Source organism: Gallinula chloropus (assembly GCF_964237585.1).
Source record: "Gallinula chloropus genome assembly, chromosome: 22".
Lineage (NCBI taxonomy): Eukaryota > Metazoa > Chordata > Aves > Gruiformes > Rallidae > Gallinula > Gallinula chloropus.
In genome coordinates, this window is record NC_140107.1 from 7,389,062 (window position 1) to 7,404,559 (window position 15,498).

The 15,498-nt window shown below is 67.4% G+C and overlaps 1 protein-coding gene across 2 annotated transcripts in view; it reads left to right on the forward strand.

Moving 5' to 3' along the window:
• Positions 1-830: 830 nt before the first annotated feature.
• Positions 831-15,498, forward strand: part of AHDC1 (AT-hook DNA binding motif containing 1) — a 50,215-nt gene continuing 35,547 nt past the window's right edge. For both annotated transcript variants that reach the window (XM_084274428.1, XM_084274429.1), the window contains exon 1: positions 831-1,007. In XM_084274428.1, coding sequence (XP_084130554.1) covers positions 872-1,007 — 136 coding nt within the window. In that variant the 5' untranslated portion in view covers positions 831-871. The remainder of the gene's footprint in view (positions 1,008-15,498) is intronic.

Consider the following 15,498-nt stretch of genomic DNA (forward strand, 5'->3'; position numbering starts at 1 on the left):
CCACCTTCAGCGGCTTGTAGTTTGTCCCCCCCACCCGGGTGCCCCCTCCCTAAGCAGCGCGCAACGGAGGCGCGCCCGTTTGCGCCCCTCCCTGCGCGCTTCGCAGCGGCGGGGAGGAGAAAGAGGGGCGGAGGGGGGGGGGGTGTGGGGGGGGAGGAAAGGAAGGAGGGAAAAAAGAAGAGGGGGGGGAAAGGAAGGACTACAAGGCCCGGCATGCCCCGGCGGTGCTGCACGGCTCCCCGGGGTGCCGGATGCTGGCCGTGCCGCTGACAGCGGAGCGAAGAGGAGCCGCGGTCCCCGCCGCGCACGGAGAGGAGAGAGGGGCAGGGCGCGCCTCGCCGCCGGCTCCGCTCCCCCCCTTTTATCCCAGCCCCCACAAAGCCGGGAGCGGCAGAAGGCAAGAGCGAGGGAGGAGGTGGAGGAGGAGGAGGAGGGAAGAGGAGGGAAGAGGAGGAGGAGGAGGAGGAGGGAAGAGGAGGAGGAGGAGGAGGAGGAGGAAGGGGGGAGGCAGCGGCAAGCCAGGGCTCTGCTGCGCTGTGTCTTTCTTTGCTTTCCGCAGGCGGCGAGCGGCGGAGGCGCAGAGGGGAGGTCGGTTCCCCTCCGCCTCCCGCTCCGCTGCCTTTTGTGTGTGTGAGAGGCGAAGGGGGGGGAAAAAGAGGAGGAAAAAAAAAAATTAGGGAGAAAAAAAAAAAAAAAGAGCCAAACGGCAGAGGGGAGAGAGAAAAACCCGGAGAAAAAATAAAATAGAGGGGTGGAGGGGGGGAGAGGGAAGGAGGAAAGCGGAGAGGAGAGAGCAGGCAGGGGACGGAGGAGGGGGCGGGCTGGCAGGAGCGGAGTTGCCTGGGGAGAATGTGAGCAGGAGGCGCTGGAAATGCTCTCGTTGAAGGTGGCGAGCGGTGCCGAGGGCTCCGGGACTCCCGCGGCCGGTCAGGAGGCAGCCCCGCCGGACGGCAGGAGCCTCCCCAGGCGGGCGGGCTCCGAGGGGCTCGGAGCGCAGCAGCCGGCGGGTGAGTACCGGGGACCCCCCGCCTTTGTGTGGGGCTGGGAGGCTGGGGGGGGTGGGTGGAAAGGAAGGGGGGGAGGGCACACGGGACACCCCCTTCGGGCAGAGCGGTTTGGGGGGGGGGAGGAGGCGGCATGTGGTGTCGTCGTCGTCGTCCCCGTCCCCGTCCCCGTCTCCCCCCTTCCCCCCCCGCCGTCCCCTCTGCTGAAGTTGCGCGGCGAGTTGCTGCCAAATTGCCGGAGTTTAATGGCACTTGGGGCGGGGAGGGGCGTGCGGGGGGGGTGGGGGGAGCCCGGGGCGAGCCCCCCATCGGGGGGGGCTGCGATCTCCACGAGTTCAGCCGCCTCCCCCTGGCCGGCCCCCGTCCTTCCCCCCCCGCCGTTTCCCCCCCCCCCCTCCCGCCAACCCCCCCGGGCTGCGAGCGGTGAGTGACAGCTGTCAGAGCCGGCTCCGTCCGCTAGAAGGCAGGCCGCCGTCGGAGCGAGCGTGTCAACAACGTTTGGGGTTAGCGGGGCTTCCCGGGGGACGGGGGGGGGCCCCCCGGGGCAGAGCATCCCACCCCCCTTCTCCTGGCAGCCGGCCCCGGGGAGCGGCGGGCTGGCCCGCGGGAGGCAGCCCCGGGGGTCTGGGGGTGGGGGGGGTTCTTGGGGGGGTGTAGGTGGTGGTGGGGGGGGTGTCTCAGCCCAGCCCCGCCGGTGAAGTTGCGTGGTCCGCGGCGCGGGGCTCGGTGAGTGGTTGTCGCTTCGGTGCCTGTCATCCCCCCTCTGATTTGTTTTTATCGATCAGCTGATGTAAACCCACCCCCCACCCCCACCCCCCGCGCGGCCCCTCGGTGCTTCGCTCGGCAGTGGGGACCGGGGGAGGGGGGGACCCGCGGCTTCGGCGGCGGCTGGTGTCACCCCGCGGGGTCACGCCAACGCCAAGACCCTCTGCCCACCCTTGGGGACGTGGCTCGGTGTCCCCAAGGCCGGGCCAGGCGGTGGCACCCGGGGTCCCCGCTTGTTTACGTGCCGGGGGAGGACGCGGCCCCGGCTGCGACCAGGTGGCCTCGTGCATCCAGCCCCCCTCGGGCCGTGGCCCCCCAAAGCTGAGCTCATTGTGTGCTGCCGTGAGCCCGGCGCGGTGGAGTCGCTCCAGATTTATCCTGGCGTGACAGAGAGCAGAAGCAAACCCCCGGGGCGACGGGCACGGATCCCGCCCGCTCGCTTTCGACCCGTGTGCCGGCGGGTGCTGAGGGTGCGTGGTCTGAACAGGGCCCCCCCCCCCCACCCCGGGCCTTTCCCCCCTCCCCCCCCCTCCTTCCCTTTCCTCACCCCCCCAGGTGTCCCCTTACACTGGCTGCTCCTGCTGGGCTGAGGAATTTGCAGGGGAGGGTGGTGGTGGTGGTGGTGGTGGTGGGGAGGGGGGGGAAAGAGGAGGGCGGAGGGGGGGGGGGGCTGGAGAAGGGATGGCGTGGCGCCAAATTCCGCTCTGCCATGTCTCTGTAACCTGAATAGGCCAACTCCATCCCCGGTGCGAGTCCCCCGGGGCTCCGCCGCGCTCCGATGCAGTCAGGCAGGAGGTGGCTTTCGCCCGGCTGCTGGCCTGTCCCCCCCACCCCTCGCACCCCCAACACCCCCCTACACACCCCCCACGGCACCCTCAGCCCGGTTCCCTGGCTCCGCCGTCCGGCGAGCGGCTGATGCCGGCCGGAGCCGCCGTGCGCCCACCGGGAACCGGCGTGGCCGGAGGTGGAGATGTCCCGGGGCTCCGAGGAGGGCAGAGGCGAAGGGCCGGCCCTGGGACGGGGTAGCCAAGGACGCCCGGGGAGCGGGGCGGCCGGCCGAGGAGAAGCCATGGAAGCCCGTGGAAGGTTACGGGAAGCCTGGGGGGGCCGGCGCTGCCCTGGCCTCCTTAGAGGAGGCAGCAGAGACCCGGGGCAGGCTATTTCTGCTGAGATCCCGAGGAAAGCTCTGGGAGAATTGTGGGCTTCTATAAATAGTGTGTGTCAGCCGAGTGGAAACAGGGCCTTGAAACGCTCCTGCTATTCTCCCGAGTGCTTGGAACCAGCTCTTGGTAAACAGGGCAGCGGTGGGGAGGGCTGTTTCCTTCTTCCGGGCTCGTTAACGGGAGGGACGGAGGTTGGGGAGGGGGGGGATTTTTGCTTCTCCCCCCCGCCGGGACTGGCTGGCTGGGTGCTGGGCTGTGGCCAGGCTGCCCGGATGCGGGATGGCCCCTGAATGCGTCGCAGATGTCCTCCCCCCCCCCACTCTCTCCCGTTGCCGTCCCCTCCCCAGACCCGCCACCCGCCGAACTTCGGAGCTGGGATGCGCCGTGCGGTCTGGCCGCGGTCCTGGGGGAGCTGGCGGTGCCGGGGGCGGCTCTCATGGCGCGAAGGGCTCGGCTGGCTGGGAGATGCTCTGCAGACCCCCTCCTCTCGCTGCCATGGGGGTCTGCAGGGCTGCAGCCCCGTTCTCCTGCTCCCCGCCGTGTGTCTGTCCGTCCGGGCTGGCGTTGTTCCGGCTCTGCCTGGGGGACGCACGCTGAGCGATGCCTTGGCCCGGTGTGTGCGCTGCAGGGCAGGCGTTCGGTCCCGTGGGACCATCCCCGGGCACACCCGGACACCAGGGACCCCTTCCCTCGGGGGTGTTTGCGTGCGGAGGGGACGTGGTGACCCATGCCCAGGGGGTCTGCTCAGCTCCGGGTGCATCCCAGCGGTGCCAGCACTGCGGGTGAGCGTTTCGGCTTCGCGCGAGGCCCCGATGTCATGCGCGGCGGCAGCGCCTCCCCTCACACCCCGCTATCCATCGACCTCGTGCCGCAAACGGGGGCTCGAGGCCGCCTTGGTACCGGTTTCCTCTCAGAATAACACGGGGGGGTTATTAGGTACCCCTGAGGCGCCCGGCGTGAGGCGTTCAGGGGACGTGCAGGAGGTGAGCGGGACCCGGCGTGCCGGCGGTGGGGTTTGGCGTGGCGAAGCGAAGCAGCTGGGAATCCACCGGGGTGTCACGGGGCTGCGCCACTCGCCCTGCCCCACGGGCTGCCTGACCCCGGGGTGCTTGGGGCCCACATGGGTGGGAAGGGGCGAGCTCCAGCCCGTTTTCGGTGGGATTTTTCCCTTTTCCCTCTCCATCCTTTTTTCCTTTTTTATTTTTTCCTTTTTCTTTCCTTTCTTTTTTTCCCCCCCCCCCCTTTTTTTTTTCTTTTTTTTTTTTTCCTCCTTTTTTTTTTTTTTTTCCCCTCCCTCTCTGTGGGTTGAGCGTTGGGGCGACAGACAGGGAAAGTCTGAGCAATGGTCTCCGCGCTGGTGCTGTCTTCAATCACCGCGTCCCAGAATCCCTCGCTCTGGGCCTTCTAGGCACAAGGGCTTACAGCGAAAATCGGCAGCTGCAGCTGCGAGTGAAAGCACAAGAGCCCGGCTGGGTCTTTGGCATCGGCAGGAGAGCAGAAAAGCTGGGGGAGGCGAGGAGGGGAAGGAGGAGGGGGGAGAAATGTGCCCTGTGGTTTTTTTCCAGGCTTGCCACCGAGGGTTGTGTTTCAGAGCATCGGTTCCCGGGCGCGGGAAGAGGCGGGAAGGGGAGGGGAGGGGAGGGGGGGGTGCAGAGCGATGCCTCCGGGGAGCTCATTAAAATCCATCGGCTCCCCCATTTCGCCGGCCAAGGGAGGCTGGGTACGGAGGGGAAGGAGGGAGGGACGTGCTGGGAAGGAACATGCCTGCAAACTGGCTGCCCGGTGGGGACAGTTGCCGGCCCGGGCAGGAACGCTGCCCCGGGGGCTCACCTGTCGGAGCACGTCGGAGGCCTTTGTGCCAGCGCGGCCGCGACAAGGGCGGGTGGGTGCACGCCGCCACACTGGGGGCTCCTCTGCGCCAGGGAGAAGCCCCCCGGCCGGGGCCGGGAGGTGTGATGAGCTGCTGCGGCGTGGGGAGCAGGGGGGCTGCAGCGGACAGGGTGCTGGCAGCCGTGCGGGTGCAGGAGGGGGTGTTAGCGGGAGGTGTCGGCACGTGCAGGGCTTGGTGTGTGGGGATGGGGCCAGTGGGAGGAGCTGGGGGTGAAGGGGGGGTCTGGGCAGGTGCTGGCAGGGAACACGGCACCCGGACGAGGACACGTCCTTCGCCTTCTCGGGGACAGGGATGGGGACAGACAGCAGCAGGGACACCCCTCCCCGTGGTGAAGCCCACCCCAGGCAGCCGCGCAGCGGGCGATGGCTGCTGCAGCCTGGCCTGGCGCGATGCGGGGAGACGGGGGAGCGGCGAAATGTGGTATTGATCCTCTCAGAGGGAGAGTGGAGCAGTTCTGGCATCCGCCAGCTCCAACCTCTGCCCTTCCTGCTGCTAAACGAGCTCCAGGCGGAGGGAGCAGCATCCCATCCCATCCCATCCCACCCCATCCCACCCCATCCCATCACTGCGCCGCCGCCGCCCCCGGGGCCCCGAGCCCCGCGCAAGCTCTTCGCCTCCTGCTGACTTCAGCGCATCCATGTCTCGGGCTCGGCGCCTGTGCATTCCTCATGAAACCTGGGCCTAAAATATCTGGAGGAGGACGGAGAGCCCTGGGCGAGGGAGACGAGCGCTTCGGCATGCGGGGAAGAGGAAGGGCTGCTCAGCTGGAGGCCACGGGGCCGCCCCGCTCCCTGACGGCCCCAGGAGAATTCACCGGGAATAAATCGCGCCCGTCGAACTCAGTGGCTTGAGCTGGATGTGGGAGCAGAGGCAGGAGGGGAGCGCAGCACCCTGTGCATCGCATCGCCCGGCGAGAGGGATGGGGAGCAGGGTGACAGGGGGAGCAGGGTGATGGGGGTGCAGGTTGACAGGGGGAATGGGGTGACGGGGGAGCTGGGTGACGGGGGAGCTGGGTGACGGGGGAGCGGGGTGGCAGGGAACAAGCTGGTGCTGGGTGGCTGAGGAGGGACAATAAATGCTGAGAGGGAGGTGCTAGGCGGGAGCTGTGTGAGAACCAGTTTGCGAGGTCCAGATTGGCAGCAGATCCTGAACCAGGAGGAGCTGAGCATCCATACGGCCCCTGCCGAGATCAGACGAGACGACAGCGACTCGGTTTGGGGGAAGAAATTGGAGGCGGGGGAAGCTTTTTTGCTGAAATGAAATTTGAACCCCAAAGTGGGAGGGAAGTGGAGGTGGGGGGCACGGCTCTCTCCACATGGTTATTACTGCTGTTTTCCACCCAGCTGAAAGGAGAATGTAGCTTAATATGGACCCGCGGGGAGGAGAAGCGATCGGGAGCGGGGATTTGTCAGGAGGGAGCTGGGAAACAGCGAGAGAGACGTAGAGGTGAGAGTGGCCAGCGCATCGCCCAGGGAGGTGGTTGCGACCCGGCAGAGCCGGGCTGGAACAAGGCGCTATTGTTCTTGGCGAGCGGGGGGCCGGCCCGCGGCCCCCCCAGACCCGCGGAGCTGGCGCGGAAGCGGGGAAGGTTTTTTGGGACTGGTTTTCTTTCCCAGCGGGATTGCCTGCCGGGGAGTGGGAAGAGCTCACGGCGTCGGGCTGTGCCGAAGGGGGACGGCGTGGCAGGGCCTGGCGGGAGGACGGGGGGTGGTGACGGCAGGTGAGCGGGGCACAGGACAGGGATCGGCTGGGGGAGTTTTGGAGGGTGGGGGTGGTGGAGCAGCGGCTTGGGGCCCGGTGCTGGCGTGGGGATGTGGCTGTGGGAGCGGTGGTGGGGCAAAGCCAGGCGTCCCGTGGCTGGCAGGCGTGGTGGCTCCTCCTCAACGTGTGCGTGGGGCTGAGGAGTCCGAACTGGAGGGACTTCTCCCCTTGCTGGCCTGGGACCCCTCTCACCCTGCACCCCGGGTCCCGCCGTGATGCCCTCTTGGCTGTTGGAATCTTGGTGGCAGCTCCGTCCCGTCCCCACTGTCCCTCACCCCGTCGCTGGCCATCGGCACCCTCGGCACGCTGCCACCGGCATCTCGCCTCTGCCCCCAGCATCGGGCACAGAGGTGCTGGTGAGAGCAGCAGCCCTGTGCCGCTGCCGCCATCGGCTGCCACGTTGCCGCGGCTGCTGGTTGTCCCCTGGGCCACCAGTGCTCGTGGTAACCCCAGGGTGCTGGGGAGCAGGAACACGGGACTGATGAGGCACATGGGGGCTGGAGGAGGAGGAGGAGGAAGAGGAGGAGGGAGGCCAGCCCTGTGGGGTCTGGGGGCTGTGGCCTGGGAGGGGGCAGTGAGGCACGTGTTGGACTTTGCAGGTCTCGGGGCGATGCTGAGCTTGTCCCATCCCTCCCTGGGCTCCCTGTGCTTTGGCTGGGGGTGAGCTTTGGCATTCCTAGCCCAGCTAGAGAGGAGAGAAATCCCCCCCCAGAGTGCAGCCCTGGCATTTGCTCCCCATCCCCCCTGGCTCCCACTTCCCCAGTGCTTCCAGTGCCGCGATGCCCCGAAGGCAGCAGAAGCACCTCAGCAAGTGCACACTAAATATCTGCACACGCACGGGTGGCTCTGGGCTTGCTGCTGCTGCACTTGCCCTTCCCCACCCCTTCCCTCTGCCTCTCCGGAGCCCCCAGATTTGAGGGGTACCCCGGGGTCTTCTCCTCTCCCCCAGGACCGGGGCGTAACATGCTCAGCAGCTCTTCCTCCCGAATTATCTGCTGTGCCCCCACCGAGCCAGCGCGATGCTCGGCACTGCGGGGCCACCTCGGGTGCGTGTCACCGTGTGCGTGTGTGTCCCGTCCCCCCTGTCCCCCCCCCCCCACACCCGCTGCCAGCCCTGGCTGCACGTGGTGGCACCGCGGCATCTGCGCGACGCCCGCCTCCCCATCCTTCATCTCTGCATCCTTCCCTCCTCTTCCTCCCAGCCCCAGCACCCTGCAGCGCAGCCGGGAACCCGTCGGGGCGGGCGGTGGTGTGTGTGTGTGGGGGGAACAGCGTTCCCCTCCCCTCCCCGGCATTCCTCGGGAGTGAAACACAAGAGCTGGCAGGGCACTCCTGCTTTCCCTGGCCTCGGCTCCGCCGGTGCCTGAACAAAGCCCTCCTGCCTCTCCCGGGAACCCGGGCTCTGGAGCAAGAGAGGCGCCTGGTGCTGCGTGGCAAGGCGAAATGTCCTCCTCCGGCCTGTTTTGGGGTTTCTGAGGCGGGTGGGGGACCAGGGTGGGCACGGTCCCGGTGTAGCGGCGATCCCGGTGAGGGGAAGGTGCCTGGAGCTGCCCCTCACCGCGCCGTGCCCACCCCATGGCATCATCCCCGGCCCGGGAGGTGCCAGGGGCTGGTCCCTGACCCTTGGCTGGGCTGCGCCTCCTCACCATCTCGCTGCCATCCCATTGCTATGGAAACTGAGCCCGGGGAGGACCGGTTCACCCCCAGTTTGATCCCAGTTCAGTCCCAGCTCTTGTGCACAATTCATCTGTGGGGATCGCAGGTCGGTGTGGCCGGGCCGGCTCTGTCCCCTCATCCCGCGATACGGGATGATGCATCCCTAGGGGGGACGTGCGCTCCGGGTCCACCCACCCCACCAGCCACCTTCCCAAAGTCCAACACCCCCTCCCCGCAGAACAAAGCCCCCCCCCCTCGCCCCCTCCCCGCCGCCCCCGGTGAAGCAGGCCCCCGTCGGAGCGCAGTCCCCGACAGCGAAGGTTATTTTAATGGATGCATTACTTTAAACGAACCCTCCGCCATCTGTTCCACCCCCTAATTACGCATGCAAAAAAAGCCCATCTCGCAGCCAGCGCAGGAGAAAGTAAAGATATAAGTGATTTAAATGCATGTATCCGCAGCTCCCCAGCAGCTGGGCCGGGCTGCACCCCCTCCTCGCCTCCCTCCGGCTGCCAGGCCAGCGGGCAGGGCGCCGGGGTGATGGAGCTCCCGGGTCCGGCACCTCCGGAGGGTGGGGGGTGGTCGTGCTGCCGGGCGGTGGGTGCGCGGGCGAGGGTTGAAGTTTGGTGGTCGCATCTGTGCAAAAACACCCCCCCCCTCCCCATCCTCCCTCCCATTCCAACCACCACCCCCCCGCCCTCCTCGCTGCCTCTCCCCGCTGCCACCCCCCCTGAAGGTTAGCTCTGCCCGCCGGCTGCCAGCCCCAGCGTGGTGGCGGCTGAGCCTTCAAAGCGCGGGGACACGCGGCCGTCCCCGGGCTGTCGCGGTGCATGGCGGGGCTGGGGGGGTGAGGGGGTAGGGAGCACCCCCGGCTTGGCCGGGCTCCTCGCCCTGACGCCGCTTGGGGACGGCTGGTGTGGGCAGGGTGGGGGGGGGGTGTCTCAGGGTGCTGGCTCCGGGCACGCGTGGCCCCCCGCGGGGGTGACGTGTGAGTCCCTGTCCCCTGGGAGAGGGGCTGGGGTGGGAGGCGCTTTGGGTTTGGGCTGAGCTCGGGGGTACGGGGCTGTTTCCCAAGCAGCAGCTGCGTTTCCGTAATCCGGTCCAAAATCCAGGGATGTTGGAGCCCGAATGTCCCTGGGTGACTGGGGGGGGGGGGTCTGTCTCTCGGGGCTGCGGGGGGGGGAAGCGGGGAGGGAGGGGCCTGGATAAGCTCCCGTGGGGAAGCAGAGCCCACAGGTGTTGGAAAAACCCCGGTTTTAAGTCATTCTCCTGGTCTGGGGGGTCCCAGCCAGGCTGAGAGGGGTGGCAACACACCGGCACCACGGTGCAGAGGGGGCTGAATCCAGCCCCCATCCCCAGGGCTGCCCCGGTGTGACTCAGTTTCCCCCATCCCCAGCCCAAACCTTGTCCCTGTGCCACTGCCTGGGGTGGGGTAGGGGAACATACATGGCCAGAATAAGTGACCACAGTGACAAGGCAGGAGTGTGACCACCATGGCAGAGCCACCGCCTGGCGCCGGAGCTGACAGCGGTCCCTGGGTGCCAGCATCCCCCCTCCTCTCCCTCCAACTCCCTCTCTCCTCCGTGCCTGACTGCAGCAGATGCGCCAGCTCTGCAGGAAAGAGGGAATTAAGTTGGGCTGGAGGAATTTTAAAGCTTGCTGCAGGCCTGAGGGTCTCGGGTCCCCCCGCGGAGATGGGCAGTCATGCAGAATTAATCCTATCGGCAGCCTGGCTGGGCTGCAGCCGGCGCGGAGCTCCGGGGGAGCGCGAGGGAGCGCGGGGGGCGATGCTGGGGGCGGCTGAGTGAGCCCCGGCGCCTCGCGGCGTCCAGGGGAAATTAATAATGGAGAATTAAAAGCCCAAACTCAGCTTTTCTCCCCCCCCTCCCACCTCCCACCAACCCCCCCCCCCAAGCCTGGAGGTGGGACTCGCCGTGGGGAGGAGGAGGAGGAGGAGGAAGGTTCTGCAGAGCTCAAGGAAAACCTGTTTGCCGTAGTGAAGGGACCCCGCTGGCACGAGGAGATGCGGGGGCCACGTCCTGCTCTGGGCCAACGGTGCGGTGCTGGGGTTGGGGGGGGTGGGTTTTGGGAGGGGGCACCCCTTTGCTGCCAGCACCCGACGCCGTCTGCCGTGGGCTCAAGCTCGGGGGTGCTGGGATGCGCCGGTGTGGGGGGCACAGGGCTGCACCAGCCATCCCCACGTGTGGCATCAGCCACACACCGTGTCCAAGGGGAAACCGGGGTGGCATCTGGGCACCCCGCAGCCCTGCCACCCCCTCGCCGCCGCTGTCCTTCCTGGCTGCTGGGGTGGCAGCGGGCTGGGTGGCTGCGTGACGCAGGGCAGGGTGGCCCGTGGGGGCTCTGCAGCTGCTGCCGAGCCCCCTGCTCCTCTGGTTTATACCTGATGCAGCACCGAGGTGTGTTGGCAGCGCCACACACCCCTGCAGCCGGCACGGGCGGGCGCTCTGGGGGCGAGTGGTGGGTGCCATCACCCCATCCAGGTGCCATCACCCTATCCAGGTGCCATCGCCCCATCGGGGTGACACCAAGCTGTGCCATCCCGGGGGGGGGGGAGGGGGCAGAGGTGAATCCCGGTGTCTCCGTGCCCCTCTCGCTCCCCTGTGCCATCCCCCAGCCCCTCGTGCCCCGGGTGGGGGTGGCCGTGGTGGGTGCCCGCCGTGACCCCGCGCGCGGGGACGTCCCCGTGCCTCGTGGCGGTGGCGCCGATGGCGGCGCGCAGCTTGCACGGTTGCCATGGCAACGTGCCGGCGCTAACGAACCCGAGTAAACATTAACGAGGGAGAGCCCCACGCGGGGTGGGTGGGGGGTGGGAGGGAGGGAGGGTGAAGGGCTGCGGTGCTTGGGCCTGGGGACCCCGGTGTCCTGCGGGACTGGGTGCTGAGGTGGGGGTCATGGCATTGCCTGTGCGCCTTGGGGTGCCCTCGGGAGCATCGTTCCCATCGCCTGGGTTTCCTCGAGGGGCTGTGCTGTGACACCAGACGGGGAGCTGTGGGTGCTGGGAGGGGGCAGGATGCCTGGGTCTGCTTCCCAATGCAGGGCTGCCCATGGTGGGGGGGGCTCCCAGGGTCCTGTCCCCGCCCCACACGGGCACCAGCGCAGTGTGTGGCACCACCACCCAGCACCAGCCACCAGCTCTCTGTGTAGCACCCACGGGTGCAGGCATGTGGGGAGGGGGATGCGTCCGGACCCTCCCCCGGGCTGGCAGGGAGCTCAGGGCATTCCTGGGAGCAGCTGCCATGTGGCCCTGCCACCGCTGCTGCTGGCAGTTGTCACCATGACTCAACTCCCCCCATCCCTCCCTTTGCCCCAGCTACGCTGGCACAGGGACCCACACTGTGGCCTGGGTGGGGGTCGGGGTGGGGGCCGGGGTGGGGGTCGGGGTGGGGGTCAGCCCTCCGCACCAGCAGCCCCGCCGTGGCCAAGGTCCCCTCCAGCGTTTAATGGCACCGCAGCTCATTAAACGGAGGTGCAGGTGCCCCTGTACCTTCCTCCTCCCCGAGGGCTCTTAATGAGCCACCGCTAACGAGCGCCTGCGCTCCCCGCTCACCTCCCCGGCCCCGGCACGGGGCTGATTGGTGCGCAGGCACCCGGGAGCGATGCACAGGCTCTTTTCGGGGACTTGAAGGGGGTCGAGTGACCCCACCTCCGTTGCTGTGTTGCCGCCGTGGCCGTTGTGCTGTGCACATGGGTCCCATGTCACCATCACTGTCACCATTGTGGTGCCAGAGCTGGATGGTGGTCCAGCTTGGTGCTGGTGAGCGCCGATGGCTCCCGCGGCCCCCACGGCCCCGTTGTCCATCAGTCCGAGCGTGGGGCTGGCAGCAGCTCCTGGCCTGTGGCCCACCTGGCTTTGTACCTGGGGAGGGGGCTGGGGATGGCACCGTCCTTCCTGGCATGCACAGACGTGGCAGCACCAGGTCTCTCTCCTTGGCTCCTTGGCACGGGGCTGCTGCGCGACGTGCGTCATGGGCACCTGGTGCCCCGTGCCTCAGTTTCCGCCCCAGGGACTCGGGGCCCTGGAGGCAGGTGTGCAGGGATGTGGGCTGAGGCTTGTGGTGGTCCCCCAGCGCCATTTTTGTCCCCATAGTCACATCATATGAAGCCACCAGACCCCTGTGGAAACCCTCCCTGGGTCTCTCAGCATCAGGGGCTCGGGGGGGGGGTTGTGGTTGAGGGTCTGTGACCCAGTGCACCCCAAAAATAACCCAGCAGCACTCCTGCGGTGCAGGTCTGTGGGTACTGCAGAGGAGGTGGGGTGGGGGCAGCCTGGCTGGGGGGGGTCCTGAGGCTCATCCCTTTTCTTTGGTGGGGGGCAGCAGCCAATTCTGCAGAGAGCCATTGACTGGCTCGGGGCTGGGTCCCCCAGTTCCCTGCCGAACGGAGCCCTAATCCTCGGTGACACGGTGCCCGGCTCTGCGGTGGCTAATTGCGGTGTCCCCAGCTGAGGATTAGGGTTTAAAGCAGGGAAGGAGCAGCGGGAGCAGATGAGCTCCTGAGCACAAAGCTCCTGGCTCCCTGCAAAGCCACTTGTATCAGGGGGGTAATTAGAAGCTGACAGGAGGGGACAATCACGGGGACAGTCGGGGCGAGGGATGAAGCTACCCGAAGGTCCCTGTGTCCCCCCAGGCATCTGACCCCCCAGCCCCCTGCTCCGACCGCAGGATTTCTGGCAGGGCCCGAGGCAGCGAGGTGCTGGGCTGGAGGAGGAAATCCAAACTCGGTGCCTATGAAAGGGGCTTTGTGTGCCCGGGAAGGAGCAGCCCTCCTCCTTTTTCTCCTCCTCCTCCTCCTTCCCGGCTGCGGGGCCGCTTTCCCGCCTGGGGGTGGTCTTGCCATGGGTGCCAAGGAGAAACTGAGGCACGGGGTGGCATGGCAGCCCCATGGCCTCCTGTCCTGCTCGGGTTCCAGCAAGGGCTCTTCTCCTTTGCCTACGCTTATGGCATCAGCAGGGGCCACATGCTGCAGCTGAGCTAGTCCCTGGGGACGTGCCGGTGTCCCATCCAGGACAGTGCTGTCCCTGCAGGGTCCCTGGGGTGGATCCTCCTCCCAGGGCTGGAGCAGGGAAGGAACCGCAGGGACAGAGGGATGTCACGGGGACAGAGGGACATTTTCCCCTGTCCTCTTCGTGCCACCATGGTTGCCCTTTCCCCAGCTCTGCATTGGTTTCCCTTCCCCCCAAGTGCCCTGGCTGCTGTCAGGCAGGATGGGACCCCGGATTACCCTGGGAGAGGCTCAGCCCACCTCCAAGACCCCAGCTGCCCCCCTGGACGTGGCCAAGGACCCCTGGGAAGGGGGCGTGTCGCTCTCAGGAGCATCCCTCCCGTGCTGGTGGGGTCCCATCCCAGGGAGGTGGTGGGCACAGGCAGGGCCCCCCCGGCTGGGTGCTGCCTTGCCCTGGCCCCGGCCCCGGCGGGCGGCGGGGGGCTCGTTCTGCTGCTGGACAGGAAGACGAATGAATTCCATTACGGGATCGCGATTTTATTCCACGTGTCAGGGAGCCTGAGATTAACTTGCTCACCAGGCTGTGACAAACCCAGACACCGCCTGCACGCGCTCGGGCGCGGGGGCTTCGCACGCTCACCGGGCACGGAGCTGCCCGAGACCCCATCGTGCCCCCCCAGGGCTGGCAGGGCCATCCTCTCCCCACTGCTGCCAGCTGGGAGCCCTCCCAGTACACAGGGAGGGGGGCACTGGTCACGCTGGGAGCCTGGTGCTGCCGCCATGCTGTCCCCATCCTAGAGATCCTTTGGCCACCCAGGGATGCAGGGCCTGCAGCATCCTCCTGGTACAGCTCCCCCGTGGCACAGCGGGCAGCAAAACCATGGGCTGGGAGAGAGGGGAGAAGGGGGACGTGGCGGTTAGGGGCATCCAAGGGACGTGCTGTGAGGGTCGATGTCACTGGGGACTCGATGAGGCTGCTGGGCCTCTCTCATCTCACCCCAGCTGAGCGGCTGCCACCCCGGAGAGCGTGTCAGGGCTGAGCATCCATGTCAGGGCTGTGCATCTGAATGCAAGGAGCTGTGCCATGCCATGCCATGCCATGCCATACTGTGCCGTGCTGTGTCATCCCATGCTGTGCCATGCCATGTGGTGCCATGCTATGCCATGCTGTGCCGTGCCATGCCGTGCTGTGCCATACCATGCCATGCCATGCTGTGCCATGCTGCACCATGCCATTCTGTGCCATGCTGTGCCATGCTGTGCCATGCTGTGCTGTGCCATGCCATTCCATGCTGTACCGTGCCGTACCATGCCGTACCATGCTGTACCGTGCTGTGCCATGCTGTGCCGTACCGTGCCGTGCCGGCTGCGCTCCCCTCGCCGCCCCCCTGCGCGGGCAGCTGGCTCTGCTAGCTGGAGGCTTTGCACATTCCAGTTCGTGGGTCACTCGCCTTCCAAACCTCTCCGGGGACGGAGGCAGTTGGGAGCCGTAACAAACAACCCAAGGGCTCCAATGACGCCCGCGCCCGGCGCTGCCTGCCAGCACTGGAGGGGACGGCCTGGGAGACGGGCCCCCTGCGCCCCTGGGGTGCTGGCGGGGGGCTTTGGGGTGCTGCTGGGATGCCCCAGTAAAAATAACCGGGATGGGGGGACGTGCTGAGCGGGACTCCATGTAGGACGTGGGAGCGGACGGTTCTTGGGGAGCAGGGCAGCCTGCGAGGGGGATGCTGAGCTCCCCTCTGCTTTCGGAGCATCGGGGCCAGGTGTGGAGTGGGGTGCTGGCGGTGGGGTATCAGCTGGGACCCGCGTGGGGAGGGTCAGGGGAGCCAGGGGGCACGATGTGGGCAAGAGGGCAGCGAGCTCAGGGCTGGGGCTGGCTCCGGGCTGGTTAATGTGTCCTGGAATGTGCACTGGAGCCGTCCCGGGGAGATCAAGGGTCCATCGGGAGCGCGGCGGGGCTCGGGGCTGCGCGCCGGGGAGGCTGGGTGGCGTGGGGAAGGTCAGCCTTGGCCAGATGCAGCCACTCCACCCTCCTCCAGCGCTTTGCACATTAATGCAAATGCACTGGCCTGAGTGGTTCATTAGCAGCATGTGGAATGGAATAATGCATCCGCATCCCATTAGCCTAATGAAAAAAAGGGAGCCGGCACCTGGAACAAAGCTGCCGACTCTTGGCTAGTGCTCTGGCTTGGCCATGCTGGGCTGTGGGCCCCCCCCCTTCCCTTCCCTCCTTTCCCTTCCCCTCCCTCCTTTCCCTTCCCCTCCCATCCCTCCGCCACCCCGTCCTCCGAGCATC